Raw genomic sequence first — 18,649 nt, forward strand, 5'->3', positions numbered from 1 at the left:
TTTAACAGGTGCGCTAAAAAGTGATTCTATGTGCACCCAAAACACACGTCTGCACTATTGCAGGCCATTTTTCAGTGCACCTTAGTAAAAGGACCCTTTTATTAGGTAAAACTGCAGTACTCACCCACTTAATTTCACCTAGAGTGATGTTACTTTGCTAGATTTATAATGTGATTCTGCAAAGTGAATTTCCATATCGCGTGGGATAAACATAAAGGAATCCTATTCAGAAGGAATGGATCCTAAGGAGCTTAGCCGAGATTGGGTGGCAGAGCCAGCCGGTGGTGGGAGGCGAGGATAGTGCTGGGCAGACTTATACGGTCTGTGCCCTGAAGAGGACCGGTACAAATCAAAGTAGGGTATACACAAAAAGTAGCACATATGAGTTTGTCTTGTTGGGCAGACTGGATGGACCATGCAGGTCTTTTTCTGCTGTCATTTACTATGTTACTATGTCTTTATCTTGTCTTCCTACTGTAGGAGAATTCCAAAGTGCTGCATGAACGGGGCGTGGCTTACATCAATGCTGATTCTTCCATAGAGGGTAAGTTGCCCTGAAAATCACAACAGTCATTTTGTCCAGGCAGTTCAGAGCCACTTACCTTTGTAAAGCATACGTGGTTAATAATAATATAAGCTTTTACTAAAGTGTACTCGCTTATAATTTATTCCATCAACATTTCTGAAACTCTGTTTCAGTTTTAAAAGTTATTTTCTATGGAATCCAATAGATCTTCAATAAATAACTTGTTTCAAAACCACAGAATCTTCGATATGATACTTTCACTTTAACATAATTTTGGTGACCTCAGCGGTGCTCATTGCTCAAGATATGCAAGTAGCAATGTAATTAGCACCAACCTCTTCATCGGTTCACCCAATTATAAAATTTTTGGAAATTTTTATATATATTTTGCTAATTATTTTACTTATCTTTTCATATTAGACCCAGGGGCTCTGTTGTCCGACATGCATGTTTCGTTCAGGTGCGAGCTGTCTCAAGGACATTCCCCTTAAGTCTCCCTTAGCTCCAGCTCTGCTATTATTATCCGGGACTAAACCTCTTGCAAAAAATGTAATAATCGGCTGAACCGATGAAGAGGTTGGTGCTAATTACATTGCTACATGCATTTCTTGAGCAATGAGCACTGCTGAGGTCACCAAAATTATGTGAAAGTGAAAGTATCATATTGAAGATTCTGTGGTTTTGAAACAAGTTATTTATTGAAGATCTATTGGATTCCATAGAAAATAACGTGTTTGGTGTACTTTTGGGATCCCTTTTGAACTTTATTTAATGAAAATTAGCCTCAGTTTTAAAAGTAACATTGAAACACTACCCTCAGCCACGACCCCTAAAAAGGTTATCACACAGCTATGTTTAGTTTTCCTATGAAAACTAACACTGTCTATGGGGCACTTTTACTAGCCGCATAGGCGCTACACGTGCCCAACGTGTGCAAATTGTGACCCTTACGGTAATTTCAATTTTGGCGCACATCCGCTATGCACGTTCTGACGCTCAGCTGCTACGCGTGTCAAGTGGAATTTGACCATTAGCGCCCGGTTACCACGTGAGACCTTACCACTAGGTCAATGGCTTGCGGTAAGGTCTCAGACCCAAAATGGACGCGCAGCAATTTTCATTTGGCTGCATGTCCATTTTCGGCAAAAAAGGCATTTCTTTTGCAGGTGCGCTAAAAAAATAATTCTGCGTGCACCCAAAACACGTGTCTACATTACCCCAGGCCATTTTTCAGTGCACCCTATTAAAAGGACCCTTATGTGACTATCATGGATTAAGAGTTTGATAGTACTTTTTTTGTAATGTTCTTGATAGAAAGATCTTCATTCAACTACATAAAATAATCAGAATTATGTAGAAGAAAAATGCTCATCGTTAAGGGGCCCTTTTACAAAGGTGCAATAGGGCTACTGCATGGATAACATGCGCTAAATCGGCCCTACCGCTGGGGCAGCGCAGGAGCCCGGCGGTAGTTTCGAAGTTGGCACGTGCAATTTCCCGCATCTCTCTATATAAAAGGCAACACCAACGTTCTATGAAGCCTCCAGCCGGAAGTGTGAAGGGGGCGAGATATCCGGTTTCCCTATGAGTGTCTGCCCCGCCCTCTCTGTAGCACAGTCAGTGAAGGAAAACAGCAGAGCACGAAATCAAATCGCTGGCTCTGTAACAGTGAAGGACTCAGAGGGGGGAGGGGAGAGAGGCCAGAGGGCAGGGACACACACACTCCCACATGCACACAGAAGAAAACATTGCTAGCCCCCGTTTCATTTGCATCAGAAACGGGGCTTTTTTACTAGTTAGAAAATAATTTTCTACCAGGTGCACGTTACTGGCAGTAATCGGCAGAACAGCCACATTGCCATGTGCTGCCCGATTACCATGAGGTTAGCGCGTGAGCCCTTCCAAGTTAATAGGAGGCGGTAAGGGCTCACGCAGTAAGTGGCCAGGTGCTCATTTTGGACTTAGCACCTGGCCATTATTGCCGTAAACAGAAATTCAGCTTTTTGGCAGACGCACTAAAAGCTGGCCTGAGTGTGCTGGAAAAATCACCTGCTAAAAGTACTGCAGGCCACTTTTTAGCGTTTGTAAAAGGACCCCGATATATCAACAGAAAATTTGCTAATAGTGCTGAATACATTTCGTTCCTTGCACAGAAACAGCTTAATTGCATCTCTTATAATATGTTTGTGCGAACTTCCATATTTTCAAAAATTGATTAAACGGAAAATTCAGATATAGAGAACAATTAGATATTACTCTTTATCCAGATTTGATTTTGTTTGTTTTCTTATTGGTTCTCTGCCATCCTGGGTAGATGGCCATGGGGTAGCCTGACTGGTACCAGAATACTGCAACTCGGTGCCAACAGACCACAAGAACTCAAAGACCCGATTTGAGTCAACAGCTAAATTAGTTTGATGTGTGCTTAGATTACTACTACTACTACTTGACATTTCTAAAGCTCTACTAGGGTTATGCAGTGCTGTACAATTTCAACATAGAAGGACAGTCCCTGCTCAAAGGAGCTTACAATCTAAAGGACAAATGTACAGTCAGTCAAATAGGGGCAGTCTAGATTTCCTGAAAGGTATAAAAGGTTAGGTGCCGAAAGCAACATTGAAGAGGTGGGCTTTGAGCAAGGATTTGAAGATGGGTAAGGAGGAGGCTTGGCGTAAGGGCTCAGGAAGCTTTTTCCAATATTTTTATGGAACGACTTGATTGAGTTCATGGGTAGAATGCATCTCAGACTTAGGGCCCTGTTTCCTAAGCAGTGTTATAGGCGCGTTAACCATGTACAAGCCTACAATATCCCTTTAGGCGCCTACATGGTTAGCGTGCTTGCTAAGTGTAGGCACGCTAAAAACACTAATGCACCTTAGTAAACAGTGCCCTAATTGTTTAACATTAGGGATGAGAAGCCATAAAATTTTCATTTTGTTTCCTCTATCATTTAGGGAAAAATTGATTTTGCTTGGGGTATTCCCCTCCCTTTTGTTGTCATGGCTAATACAAACTTATGGGGTAAATCTACACTAATTAGTCCTATTAGCATTAATTCTCCATATCATATGACTAATATAATTTTTACATTTATTTTACCAACCTATTTAATCACATATGCATTATACAATATACATTTACATATTTATTCCAACCAACACAACTCTTTGAAATCAACTCAAATGATGTCCAACAATTTCTCTTTCCCTTAAAGAAAGTTCCAATCACAGCTGCAATGAGTATACACACCAAACCACGTGTGTGTATAAACTGCAAAAGTCTTATAACCTCAAGTGTAACTTGACGTATTCCAAATTCTTTGCATCCAGCAGTAAAGTGTCCAACTGCTGAGAAATATCACCACTTTATTCAATAATCTTGATGTCGGGCATCATCTGGATAATATTTTCACACGCTCCAACAAACGAATATCCAAACTGTCTTTGGTCCCAACACTTGGCCGTGTTTCCTTATCACTTCATCAGGAGACTACTACTACTACTACTATTTAGCATTTCTATAGCGCTACAAGGCATACGCAGCGCTGCACAAACATAGAAGAAAGACAGTCCCTGCTCAAAGAGCTTACAATCTAATAGACAAAAAATAAATAAAGTAAGCAAATCAAATCAATTAATGTGAACGGGAAGGAAGAGAGGAGGGTAGGTGGAGGCGAGTGGTTACAAGTGGTTACGAGTCAAAAGCAATGTTAAAGAGGTGGGCTTTCAGTCTAGATTTAAAGTTGGCCAAGGATGGGGCGAGACGTAGGGGCTCAGGAAGTTTATTCCAGTCATAGGGTGCAGCGAGACAGAAGGCGCGAAGTCTGGAGTTGGCAGTAGTGGAGAAGGGAACAGATAAGAAGGATTTATCCATGGAGCGGAGTGCACGGGAAGGGGTGTAGGGAAGGACGAGTGTGGAGAGATACTGGGGAGCAGCAGAGTGAATACATTTATAGGTTAGTAGAAGAAGTTTGAACAGGATGCGAAAACGGATAGGGAGCCAGTGAAGGGTCTTGAGGAGAGGGGTAGTATGAGTAAAGCGACCCTGGTGGAAGATGAGACGGGCAGCAGAGTTTTGAACCGACTGGAGAGGGGAGAGGTGACTAAGTGGGAGGCCAGCAAGAAGCAGATTGCAGTAGTGCTAAACGAGAGGTGACAAGGGTGTGGATGAGGGTTTTGGTAGAGTGCTTGGAAAGAAAGGGGCGGATTTTACGGATGTTGTAAAGAAAGAAACGACAGGTCTTGGCAATCTGCTGGATATGAGCAGAGAAGGAGAGAGAAGAGTCAAAGATGACCCCAAGGTTTCGAGCTGAGGAGACAGGGAGAATGAGAGAGCCATCAACAGAAATAGAAAACGGGGGGAGCGGGGAGGTGGGTTTGGGGGGGGAAAATGAGAAGCTCGGTTTTGGTCATATTTAATTTCAGGTGGCGTTGAGACATCCAGACAGCAATGTCAGACAAGCACGCTGAAACTTTGGTTTGGATGCAAGGTGAGATATCAGGAGTAGAAAGGTAGATTTGGGAGTCATCAGCATAGAGATGGTAGGAAAAGCCATGGGATGAGATTAATGAGCCAAGGGAAGGAGTGTAGATAGAAAAGAGGAGGGGACCAAGAACAGAACCCTGAGGTACGCCGACAGGCACAGGGATAGAAGTAGAAGAGGATCCACCAGAGTGAACACTAAAGGTGCGGAGGGAGAGGTAGGAAGAGAACCAGGAAAGGACAGAGCCCTGGAATCCAAGTGAGGACAGGGTATCGAGAAGTATGCTGTGATCGACAGTGTCAAAAGCAGCGGAAAGATCAAGAAGAATGAGGATGGAATATTGACCTCTGGATTTAGCCAGTAATAGGTCATTGGAGACTTTAGTAAGCGCAGTTTCGGTTGAGTGGAGAGGGCGAAAACCAGATTGTAGTGGGTCAAGAATAGCATGTGAGGAGAGAAAATCAAGGCAGCAGCGGTGAACAAGCACGCTCAAGTAATTTGGAGAGAAAAGGAAGGAGGGAGATGCGTCGGTAATTCGAGGGACAAGTAGGGTCAAGTGAAGGCTTCTTAAGGAGAGGTGTGACCACAGCATGTTTAAAGGCAGCAGGGACAGTCGCAGTGGAAAGTGAGAGGTTGAGAATGTGACAGATAAAAGGATAAGAGCAGGAGAGATGGCATTAAGAAGGTGGGTGGGAATGGGATCAGAGGAACAGGTGGTACATTTTGAGGAAGAAAGGAGAAGTGTAGTTCCCGGGCCCGGGGACTTTTATCCCCCCCCCCCCCCCCCCCCCCCCCCCCCGTTCCCCCCTCTCGGCGGCCCTGCGCATTATCAGCTCCTATCAGATTCCTATAAATTCTGCAGCATACCTCATGATTGACTTGTAACAAGGTCACAGTCAGACATGCTGGTGATTGAATGACAAGCAGTGAGAGAGAGAGAGAGAGTCTTGGTGGTACAGTTTAAAAGTGTGCTAATTCAAGTATCTTTCTGTGTTTTACAGGTAACTATACTTTAAGAGTTGATTGCACACCGCTGCTGTATAGATTGGTATATAATCTAACAAAAGAGGTATAATGTCAATTATTTTAATATATTTAGCTGTGGATAATCTTAGTTACCTCACTCAATGCATATAATAAAAGGCCTGCAGGGGATAAGAACTCTGGAAAGTCAGAATGTGTTCAGGCACTCTGTACTTGGGAGGAAAACAAATAAGCTATGGGAGACTCAGTATCTGTTTTAGTATGTATAAGAGAAATACACTTTTTGAGTCATTTCATATAGACCTTGGACCAAGCAGAAGAAAAAACATCACCTTCATTGCAGCTATTTTACACTAGCTGCTCTTAATTGTGAGACATGAACACTGGGATCTGTTCTAGCTTTAGAACATGAGAACTGCCATACTGGGTCCGACGAGGAGGAGTCCATCCAGCCCAATATCCTTTTCTAACTCCAGCCAATCCAGGCCACAGATAGATTCAATGCTGCTTTCTCCCAAGTCCACTTTAGTAATGGTTTATGGACTTTTCCTCCAGGAACTTGTCCAAACCTTATTTTTAAACCCTTCTACACTAACTGCTTTTATCACATCAGTCTTTTACTAAGGTGTGCTAGTGTTTAGTGCTAGCTGATTTTTAGCATGAGCTAAAAATGCTAGTGCACCTTAGTAAAAGACCTCCTAAATGTGCACTGAATAAATGCCCTGTAATTTAAAAAATAAATAATAATAAAAAAACAGTTTAAGGGTTGCGAAAAATAAACTGTGCACGCTCCTCCAAGACTGCAGGGGGCAGTGTCTGATGATTGATGCAACAACTGATATCACTTCTCATCGCATGACTCATCCAAGATGGTGGTGAGTACTGTAGTGCCCATAGGGGTGTCCACTACTTGCCGTCATCTTGAAAAAGGGGCATGGCCTGGGTGGAGTTATGACATCACTTCCTGTGATGTCACAGAAAGAGTCAAGGCTATGCAAAAAAGGGGTAGGATTTGGGGTGGGATTATGCAAAAGGAGTAGGACTTGGGTGGGGCTATGATATCACATCTGGTGATATCATCAAAGGTGTGGGGCATGAGCAGAGAATGGGTGCAGCTAGGGCGGATCCACAATTCTGATTGATCAACCAGAAGTGGGCATGGCCACCTGTCAAAAATATGCAAATTAGCTTTGACAAAAGGGTATGTAACTTATACTACTTATATAAGTTGTTCACCTATTTGCAGAATAGTACTTAGGTGGAATTTATGTCTTATTCTAATCATTTACATACATATTTAGCACATAAATGTTATTGTTCACTTTCCAAAATTATCCTCATGTGGGGCAATACAACACCAAGTTGCAGCTTATTATCCCCGTCTCTGAGCTGCCTGAATCCTACGTACAGATTGTGCTTAACTCAGCATATAGTAGGGGTTCTCAACCTAGCTCTCGGAACACACCCAGTCAGACAGGTTTCCAGGATATCCACAATGCATATGCATGAGTAGGGTTACCATATTTTGTCCTCTGAAAAAGAGGACACATGTCATGCCCCCTGCCCTGCCTACACCATGTACCCTTTCGCATCTTCGCCCCACCCTTTCTCGCTCTCATCCCGCCCCCTGTCTCATGTTCCCTTCCCCCCGGGTCACATATTTCCCTCCCCTCCCCGTCACCTCCCCTCCCCCGGGTCACCTATTCCCCTCCCCTCCCCTTACTATATACTGCCCTGGTGGTCTAGTGACCTCGTCAGGGCAGGAAAGAGCCCCCCCTTTCCTGCCCTGAGCGCTGCCCTTGCCCTGCATCCTGTTGCTGTGACGGTCTCGGGATTCAAAATGGCTGCCGAGAGTTGAAGTCTCGCAAGGCCGCTTGAACTCTCGGTGGCCATTTTGAATCCCGAGACCGTCACACAACAACAGGATGCAGGGTAAGGGCAGCGCTCCGGGCAGGAAAGAGGGGGCTCTTCCCTGTCCCGAAGAGGTCACTAGACCACCAGGGCAGTAGATAGTAAGTAAGGGAAGGGGAGGCTAGGATAGGTCCGCCGCCCACCCACCCGTCCAGAAATCTGGACAAATGGGCGGGCGGACTGGCAAAACCTGCCTGGTCGCCCAGACATGTCCTCAAAAAGAAGACATGTCCGGGTAAATCCTATGCATGAGATAATTTTAAATGCACTACCTCCATTGTATTCACATTTATGTCATGATTAGTCATTGTGGGTATTCTGAAAACCTAACTAGGTGTGACTGGAGGATAGTGTTGAAAACCACTTGTCTATAATTATGTTCAGCAAAAGTGATTTCCAAAAGGTCCAACATGTGCATTAGATATTTTAGAGTTGAACTTCTGTTTTAACATATTGCTGATGCAAAGGTAATCATCTCTTCAGCTAAATTAGTGTGCTTGTCCATGGAGTGTGTAGTTTGAAATTCATTGCGATCTTTTTTTAGCCGTAAAGATATATTAAGAATTTTAATAAACTTAGGGGCCCTTTTACAAAGGCGCACTGAAAAATGGTCTGCGGTAGTGTAAACGCGTGTTTTGGGCGTGTGCAGAATCGTTTTTCAGTGCACTTGTAAAAAAAGTCCTTTTAAAATTTTTTGCTGAAAATGGGTGTGCAGCAAAATGAGAATTGCCGTGCATCTATTTTGGGTCTCAGACCTTACCACCAGCCATTGACCTAGCAGTAAAGGGTCACGTGGTAATCGGGTGGTAATAACCTACGTGTGTCAAGTGCCACTTGGCGCAAATCGGACACACGCCAAAAATGAAATTACCACAAGAGCAATGCAGTAGCTGGGCGGTAACTCCATTTTGGCATGCGTTGGGCGCACATAGACGCTTACACTGCTTAGTAAAATGGCTCCATAATATATGAAATAGAGGATAATAATACAAGGATGTAGAAGCCTATACTTGTAATTTTTACAAAGCATTTTACATATGTGTTTTCCATGTGGAAAATGGCTGTTTGAAAACTTTGTGGGGGGTATATATGCATAAAGAGCAGGTGACTAGAAAGATAGTAGCTTTAGTTTTATGTGATATAGGCATAGGCTCTCCTAGGGACGCAATATTCTTCTTAAAAATCATATGTCAGATTTAATGTCAATAACTTTATTGTGAAAAGAATTAGCAGATTGGGATGAATAGCATTAGGTTGGCTACGGGTATAAGAGTGAGGCAAATATCAACCAAAACATTTTGCAAAAATCAATTGGCCATTTGGAATTTACAGTAAAGAATATTATATGTTTTAATATTATTTGTAAATTGGTTGTTGCCAGTGATTATCATTTCTACCAATAGAATGTATAATACATTTACGTTCATGTCTATGAGTAGTTTTTTTGTTTGTTTGTTTTTGGGAGAGAGGCCTGTTATTAAATATTTACCAGCACACCACTGTGTAACTGTGTGTGTGTTTAGATAGATAGATAATTTTCAGTCAAGGAGACCGTGCTTCTTTCCTCCAGATCTCCAGTCCAGATGAAGACTATGTGGGAAAATCCCTATATGATAGCTGGCTTGATAAAGACCCTTCTAAAGAGAACAAAAACTTCCCTAGGTATGTATCAGTCTTTCTTTCATATATGTACTTTCTGTCATGGAATAAGTCATATACTGCAAGTGATTAGTAGTAGTTAACATTTTTATCTCATTTTACAATATTTATTTATTTATTGGGATTTATTAACCCAAGGCGATGTACAGCAGGTAACCAAGAATAGACATAAATAGAAAAAATGAGGTAAACTTAAAAACAGTAAATTGAAACCTAATAATAGAACTACCATGAAACAGTATAAAAATATACACATTTAACATTTACCAGAGATATAATACAATGCTAGCATAATACTAATGATACACCTAATAAGCATGCATAACATTTAACTAATATAGATATGATGCTAAAGATTTTCTACAGTACGGATTACCATATAGCTGAGAGACCAAGAGCAAATATATAATGGGAACAAGATGCGTGGTACAGAGTCAGTTGGGATAATTTGATGGTTAGCTAAAATCAAGGCAAGTTTGTTGTATAGTTAAGCAAGCGATAAAGAACTGTTCTAAGTTAGTGTGTGTAGCAAGCTAGTCCAGGTTCAGAATGAGTGTATAGTCAGTCACCCTATGTATTAAAGGCTTGGGAGAAGAGCCAGTCTTTCACCTGCTTCCAGAAGTGGAGGTAGTCTTGAGTTACACGGAGCCCCTCTGGGAGTAAATTCCAGAGCATGGGGGCTACTCCAGAGAAGGCTCGCTGGTGGGTATCACATCAAACAGTTTCTTTTGACGAGGGTACAGATAGTGATTGATGATCCTTGAGAGGACCTTAAAGGTCTGAAAGATGTGTAAAGGGCTAACTTATTCTTTAAGTACTCTGGCCCATTTTGTCTGAAGACCTTGAAAATCAAACATAGAGTTTTAAATGTTGCCCCTGTAAGGTAATGATAGCCAGTGTAGCTTTTGCAAGAAGGGTCTGATGTGGTCACACCACCTGCAGCCTTCTATCAGTCATTCTGCAGCATTCTGAATTAGTTGCAGCTGATACAAACTCTTTTTGGTTTGGCCAGTGTACAGGGCATTACAGTAGTCTAGTTGTGATGTTATTGTGGCATGGACCACTGTGGTCGGACTCATCTTTTCAGTATATGGAGAGAAATTTCTTAGCTGCCGCAGGTAATAGAGACAATTTTTGAAGGCTGTTTGAATTTGTGGTTATATCACACTATCCCAAACATTTAATACATTGGGAATGCTGATTGTTACGATGACTTTACCATCAATAAAAACATTGAAAATTAAAGCTATCCTTAAACCCCATTTTTTCAAAAAGTCTGGTTTCTTATCACATCCACGGCGAATCTCCAGGCTATATGTTTAATTTGATAGACCTTCCCACCAGAAACATGTCTGAATCTTCACGAACTTCCCTCAACCTACATTACCCCAATTGCAAAGGACTCAGATACAAAACCTATTATGGATCCAATTTCTCCTTCTTAGGCAGCCAACTCTGGAATGCCCTCCCCAGACCTATCCGATCAATCAGTGACTATCTACCCTTCCGGAAATCAGTAAAAACCCATCTGTTCAAGCAAGCCTATCATAATGACCCAAACTAATCCTATGAACCCTATAACCCAACATATATCCACGAAACAGCGACAATGTCCTAGACTACTTCTCCCACCAAAATTCCCTTTGCTTATCCCGTATCCCATCCCCCTCCCGCCTCCTCTACCCCTACTCCAGCGCTCACCTACCCTTGCTTATACCTCTCCTACTCCCTTCTCCCTTGCCCTTCTCTACCTATCTTTTTTGTTATTCAGCTATACTTAACTTATATTTTCTCTATCAATACTCTGTAATCCCAATTACTATGTAAGCCGCATTGAACCTGCTTCGAGTGGGAAAGCGCGGAGTACAAATGTAATAATAATAATAATATATCATAAGGTGCTAAGGGGTTATTTTTCTAAATCGCGATATAAAGTGGCCTTAGTATGCCAATATGTGGGTTTTTCCCATGCACTAAGGCGAAAATAGCTGATTTTCCTTTTTTGTTTTTTTTTGCATTAATGGCAGCTGATCCAGAGTGGGGCACTTTGGAGGTGGATATGGAGGTGGAAATTCTATAAATTGGTGTCAAGATTTTTGCATTCCAGTGCCATAAGCTGAATGTCAAATCTGTAACAGTACCTTGGCATCAAAACACCGATATAGAATACCAGCGCAAGGTGGCATTGGTGTGCCTAAAGGTGGGCACCAACAATTAGGCCAAGTTAATGGAAAATGTAAAGGTTGGTGTGTAAGTGTGCCCTGAAGTGTGGGTAACTTACAATATTCTGTAAGTTACGGGATCAAAGTGGAGGCAGGGATCTGCACTGCTTAGATCAGCAGAAGAAAGAGCAGTCCACTGAATGTGGACTGGAGTAAAGGTTTAACAACTTCATTGCACCAGAACAAAGAGGGAAGTGTTCATTTGTTCATCCCCCTCTAGTCGTTGCCCCTGATGATGCAGCCTTTGAAGGTGAAATATAGCCGCATCGGGCACAGTGTGGTTGTACTGCAATAAAGTCTTTAAACTTCTATAGGTTACGTGGATATCTCATAGACACTCCCGTGACCTGCCCATACTGTGCCCATGTTTACAACCTCTAACACCTATGCACTAGGGACTGGATTTAGTAAATGGCACTCCGGGACGAGTGTTCTTTATAGAATCGTGCATAGTCCTTATCCATTCAAGGCCTTAACCCATTCATATATGCTGATGACGTCACAATATATATCTCCTACAAACGTGATCTGTCAGAAATCACCAATGAAATCAAGCTCAGTCTGAACATCATGGCCTCATGGGCAAACACATTCCAATTAAAACTCAACACACAGAAAAAACACACTGTCTCATCATCTCATCCAAATACAACACATACAAACCCACAAACATAAACACCCCAGGTTATAACCTTCCTATCGCAGACAGCCTGAAAATTCTCGGAGTAATAATCGACCGGAACTTCTCACTAGAGAACCAAGCAAAATCTACCATGAAGAAAATGTTTCACTCAATGTGGAAACTTAAATGTGTGAAACCATTCTTCCTGAGGGAAATATTCCGCAGCTTGATACAATCAATGGTACTGAACCATGTAGACTACTGCAATGGAATCTATGCGGGCTGCCAAGAACAAATTATAAAGAAACTTCAGACCGCTCAAAACACAGCAGCTAGGCTTATATTTGGAAAAACACGCTTTGAAAGCACCAAACCCCTCCGAGAAAAACTGCACTGGCTCCCAATGAAAGAACATATTGCTTTTAAAATCTGCAGCCTGGTTCATAAAATTATTTCCGGCGAAGCCCCGGGATACATGACAGACCTCATAGACTTGCCAACCAGAAACGCAACAAGATCAGCATGAACATACCTAAATCTTCACTACCCAAGCAGCAAAGGACTCAAATACAAATTAACGTATGCATCCAACTTTTCCTATTTAAGCGCACAACTATGGAACGCACTGCCAAAAATAGTAAAAACAATGTACGACCACCTACATTTCTGGAAAGAACTAAAAACAAACCTGTTCAGAAAGGCATATCCCACCGACCCAACATAAAAGCCTGAGTACCTGCAACACAACAAAACCAAAGATCGGAATGGATACACCCAATTTCCCTCTTCCTCCCTAAGTTCCCCATTATACCTACCTTACATGAACCTTATTCTACCACAATAACACCTTGTATTTGTTCATTCCTGAACTGGCGAACGCACTACGGTACGATGTAAGCCACATTGAGCCTGTAAATAGGTGGGAAAATGTGGGATACAAATGTAACTAATAAATAGTGCCAATTCCCATGCCCAACTTTGGATTCTGATGAATTGTGCCAGCTGAACTCTGGTATAAATCCTGGCGAGCAAGTTGGGTATGTATCCCAGTATTCTATAGCACTGCGCCCAAATTATTGGAACACTCCGACCCACCCATGCCCCTCTGATGGCCACACCCTCTTTTGGGTTGTGTGCAGTGGGATTTGGGCACTCAGCGTTATAGTCTCATGCGTGGGAAGAGGCATATGCAACTTCTAATTGGTGCTAATTAATGACAGTAATTGATTGTTAGCATCCAATTATTGCTTAATAGCTCGTTAACCGATTATGTTGTGCGCTCATCTCAGGATCATACATAAATCTGGTGGTAAGTGATTTTGCCACATATTTTATAGAATAGCACCAAGTTTACACACATAAATGGCAGTCAGTGACATTTACAGACCATGTGGTCACACGCATTTAGGGTCATTAATCAACACAACTAAAATAGGTAGGGGAGGGGCCCACTAAGGCATGGGGGACTGTAATGTGTCGGAGGGGGAACGGCAGCTGCAGCGGTAGGGGGGTTGAAGTGTGTGTGTGTGGGGGGGGGGGGGCAGTGGCCAGGGTGGGCCCAATGACCCATACTGCCCGGGGGCCCTGATCACTGTCAGTCCATCCCTGTTGAGGTCACGAGGCATAACAATAGAATTTGATCCTTGGTTTCCCTAGTTTTCAGCCTGCTGCTTCAGTCATTAGGTGATGTCTAAGCACTGTCAAAACTGCAATAGACCAGACAAGCAGGGCCACCGAGATTGGGCCCCTGCCCCCGCCACACCCCTATGAGGCCACCGCCTCCATGTTCCCCCCCCCTCCACCCGCCCCCCTCCGTCTGCCACCGGGCAGGGCCCCCTACATTGAAATCACAGCGCCTCTCACCTCCGTGTTAAAGCGCTGCAGGCAGCAGGGCAGCAGATCGCCTCCCTTCGGCCCTCCTTCCCTCCTTGTGTCCCGCCCTCGCAGACGTTATGTCAAATGAGGACGGGACACAGGGAGGGAAAGAGGCCCGAAGGGAGGCGATCTGCTGCCCTGCTGCCTGCAGCGCTTTCACACGGAGGTGAGAGGTGCTGTGATTTCAATGCAGGGGACCTGGCCCGGTGGCAGATGGTCGACGACGGAGGGCGGATGGGACTGCGGCTCCGGGCCCCCTTGGAGGCCCGAGCCCGGGGAATTTTGTCACCCTTGCCCCCCCCCCCCCCCTCTCTGCGGCCCCGCAGACAAGTACCACAATGTGCTTCAACAATTGAATTCTGTAGTTCAACGTGGCAAGAAACACCTCAAAACACGTCTTTTTCCTGATTTCTTTTTTCCAATTTCATTCCAATGGACTCTAATAGATTTAATAGATAACAGTGTGGGCCAACTCCCATGACTTTCCATAAGGTGAAAATATACAAGTTTAATCACGAAGCAGTCTAATAGCTCAGTCAGAAGTTTTCTAATGTTTCTTATACTGATGTAGCCTTTTCTGCTCTCTAAAAGCATCAATAAGGACCAAACATAGGTCCAGGGGTTACTGTGTTTTCATAATCCTTCTCTATTCTCTTCTCTATTTCTTTTTTATTAACTTCTTTCCAACATATAGAATAAACAAGTTGGGATCAGGCAGTGATTTTGAAGCCTATTTCCAGCGACTGGGTATTGCATCTGGAAGAGCACGCTATACCAAAAATGCGGTAGGTCATTAAGGGATACATTTTATTTGACTTTCAGACAGTACACTGCCTTGTGACTTTTGACAAAGCTGACTGATGAAATGTACATGAATGGCCACACATTTTTCTTATAGGCACAAAGTGGGGAAAACCAATAAATACATCATAGATGCAAGCTTTGTGGGTGCAGTGAGTACTAAGCACACAAAATATTAAGCAAATTTCTTTTATTGTGTCCAGGGAGGCATAATTTATGCTGTGTTTAGCACTCCCCTCCTCCCCCCCAAATCATTTTGAAAAGTTGGTGCCCACGGGTAGCAGATTTAAAACAAATTTAAGAAATTAGCTTTTCCATCAATACACTATTTATTTATTTATTTGGATTTGGTGACAAAAGTTTTGATTGGGGCTAGTAGTAGGGATGGGTTTAAAATCAGCTTGGACAATTTTCTGGATGACGATTATTAGTTGAGTAAATATTGGGATTGCCACCTCTTACTACTGGGCATGTGCAGCAGGGAATTAATCTTTCCATAGGATCCTTTGAGATCAGGGGCGTAGCCAGACTTCAGTGGGAGGGGGTCCAGAGCCTGAGTTGAGGGGGCACATTTTAGCCTCCCCCCCCCCCCCGGCGCCGCCGAACACCTCGCCATTGCCGACCCCCTCCCGCTGCCACCACCACCACCAACAACTTTGACCCCCCCCCCCCCCCCGCCGACAACCCTCTCAACCCCCCCTCCCGCCACCAACCCTCCCCCGCCGCCTCCGTCACCTACCTTTGCTGGCGGGGGACCCTAACCCCGCAGGCCGAGGTCCTCTTCTTTCAGCGCAAGGCTTCGTTCTGTTTCTGTGAGTCTGACGTCAGACTCACAGAAACAGAACAAAGCCTTGCACCGGAAGAAGAGGACCTCGGCCTGCAGGGGTTGGGGTCCCCCGCCAGCAAAGGTAGGCGACAGTGGGGGAGGGTTGGTGGTGGGAGGGGGGGTCGAGAGGGTCATCGGCAGGGGGGTCCAGGGCCAAATCTAGGAGGGCCCAGGCCCCCGTGGCTCCACGTAGCTACACCACTGCATCAGATACTTCATAATGATCAAAACTGGGCAGTGTCAGAGAAAGGATGCTGAGCTGAGTAGACAAAATGTCTGACCTGGCATTCTTTCTGTTAAGTTCTTACAACTCTTTCTATATACAGATCGATACATTTTTTTTTTAATTGTCTGAAATTGATATGATTTTTAATCTGTTTCACTAACTCATTTCATTTCAAATATTTACTTGCTTATTTGTTTCTTTCTTGCTCAGAAAACGGACAAGTACAGCAACTACCCAGTTTATCACACAGTTTATGAGACCTTTGAGCTTGTAGAACGCTTTTATGATCCTTCTTTTAAGAAACAGCATGCAGTTGCTCAAGTAAGAGGGGGACTAGTTTATGAACTTGCCAACTCCGCAATTATACCATTCAATTGTCAGGATTATGGAGAAGCCCTAAAAAATTATGCCAGTAGCATCTACAATTTGGCCAAGAAACATGAAGCACAGCTGAAGATTTACGATGTATCTTTTGGTGAGTAGCAGCTGCATAGCTGCCTAGTTAGTCATGCTTATGTTCATTGATGGAAATTTACTTGGAAAAATGAAGACAAATGCTTTTATCAAACAACAGTGTATAACCTTAACAGTTTCCAATTTCAATAACTCCTTTATATATAGTAGGGATGTGCATTCCTTTGAAAGAACCTAGGAAATGTCAATCATATTTGTGTTATCCTTTCATATCATTTCTAACACAAAATGACGAGAAAAAATTGGAAATATCAGGTTTCTTTGCAGTGTCATTAAATTTTAGATTTTTTTTTCCATTGTTCATAGCCATCAGGCAGGAGCATTTCTGCCACAGCTCTGGGCGTGTCCCTTGCTGCTTCGATGTTGTTATCTTCTCCAGTCCTCTGTTTGGTTCCTGGGTTGTTGTTGTTTTTATTTTTTGCCTTACTTCTTGAGGGCTCAGGTTTCACGCATCTCGTTAAGTTTTTTTGCTTTCAGTAATCCTTGTTTCTCGCACTTCTTGGAGGTACTGTGACATTAAGGTTTTCTTTTACAAAGCCACGATAAAAAGTGGCCTGCGGTAATGTGAGTACGTCTCTTCAGTGCGCACTGGGCCACTTTTTACCACAGCTGGGAAAAAGGCAATTTTTAAAAAAAAATTTTTATTTATGCATTTTCAGTACCATACATTGCCAAAAACAAAGCATACATTCCCATCATTTGGTTGATATAACTTGTTACAACTGCATTAAACTTCAACTTTTACAACCAAAAAGTTCGATTGCGAACCCCATCCTCCCTCCCCCTCCTTCCCTCCCTCTCTACCCTTCCCTGCTAGCAATCTGTATGTCTGATGAGTCTGTATTCGCATAAGTCCCAAATCTGCTGGTGCTGAGCTATTTGTCCTTTACGCATTGCGGTAAGTTTAGACATCAACTGAATAGAATTCAATTTTCCCAAGACTGCTAGTAGTTCCGGCAGCTATGGTTTTTTCCACGCCACCGCCTAAAAAGGCCATTTTTTAATGGGCCGGGAAACGGGCGTGCACAAAAATTAAAACTAGCATGCGCCTATTTGCAGCCTGAGCCCTTACCGCCAACCATTGACTTATTTTATTTATTTATTTATTTATTTGTTACATTTGTAACCCACATTTTCCCACCTATTTGCAGGCTCAATGTAGCTTACAGAGTACCGTAAAGGCGTTTGCCATTTCGGTTGATAACAAATACAAGATTGTGTTGAGGTCAGATGAATCAGGCATCATGGGGTCGAGGGGAAAGAGGAAAATAAATTGTCCAGTACGAACATTGATTATGTTGTGTTGCTGGGTGTGAGGATTTATGTTGGATCGGTAGGATAAGCTTTTTTGAAGAGGTGGGTTTTTAATGATTTCCTGAAGGTTAGGTGGGCATGTATTGTTTTCACTGCATACGTGAGTCCATTCCATAGTTGTGCGCTTATGTAGGAGAAGCTAGATGCATAAGTTTGTTTTGTATTTTAGCCCTTTACAGTTTGGGTAATGTAGGTTTAGATATGATCGTGCTGATCCAAGTCTGTTTCTGGTTGGTAGATCTATGAGGTCTGTCATGAATCCTGTGTTCTGTGTTCTGGAAGCCAGAGCTGCAGGTCTCCACTACTCCCATCCCCCTACATGAGTGAGTCTGCCTTTCTTGCTTAGTGGTAAGGGCTCACGCACTACCCGTGCGGAAACCATGTAGCGTGCGCCGACGAGACCACTCTGCCAGTTACCGCCAGGAACACACCCCGTGGTAGAAAATAGAAAAAATATTTTCTGCCGCAGGATTCAGTGCTTGCCAAACTCGGAAATACCACCGAGCTCACACACTACCTCAGTGGTAGTGCCGATTTGGCGTGCACTACCCGTGTATTAGCCCTCACGTGCCTTTGTAAAAGGGCCTCTAAGACTTACCTTGAGTAATCCTAGTTTTAGTCTGGTTCTAGTCTAGTAATCAAGTCTCAGGAGTCCCTGCTAGGGACAAAATAAAGCCGCCAAACTAAAGGTATTGAAAGACTGACCTAAATTTGAGTACCCACAGC

The 18,649-nt window shown here is 43.3% G+C and overlaps 1 protein-coding gene across 2 annotated transcripts in view; it reads left to right on the top strand.

The window, feature by feature from the left end:
- The window catches only part of LOC115468446 (N-acetylated-alpha-linked acidic dipeptidase 2-like), a 128,065-nt gene that overhangs the window by 96,282 nt on the left and 13,134 nt on the right, over nucleotides 1-18,649 (top strand). For both annotated transcript variants that reach the window (XM_030200165.1, XM_030200164.1), the window contains 5 exons: nucleotides 481-544; nucleotides 6,011-6,078; nucleotides 9,475-9,566; nucleotides 14,977-15,067; nucleotides 16,346-16,610. In XM_030200165.1, coding sequence (XP_030056025.1) covers nucleotides 481-544; nucleotides 6,011-6,078; nucleotides 9,475-9,566; nucleotides 14,977-15,067; nucleotides 16,346-16,610 — 580 coding nt within the window. The remainder of the gene's footprint in view (nucleotides 1-480; nucleotides 545-6,010; nucleotides 6,079-9,474; nucleotides 9,567-14,976; nucleotides 15,068-16,345; nucleotides 16,611-18,649) is intronic.

Source organism: Microcaecilia unicolor, chromosome 4 (assembly GCF_901765095.1).
Source record: "Microcaecilia unicolor chromosome 4, aMicUni1.1, whole genome shotgun sequence".
In the NCBI taxonomy this organism is placed as follows: Eukaryota; Metazoa; Chordata; class Amphibia; order Gymnophiona; family Siphonopidae; genus Microcaecilia; species Microcaecilia unicolor.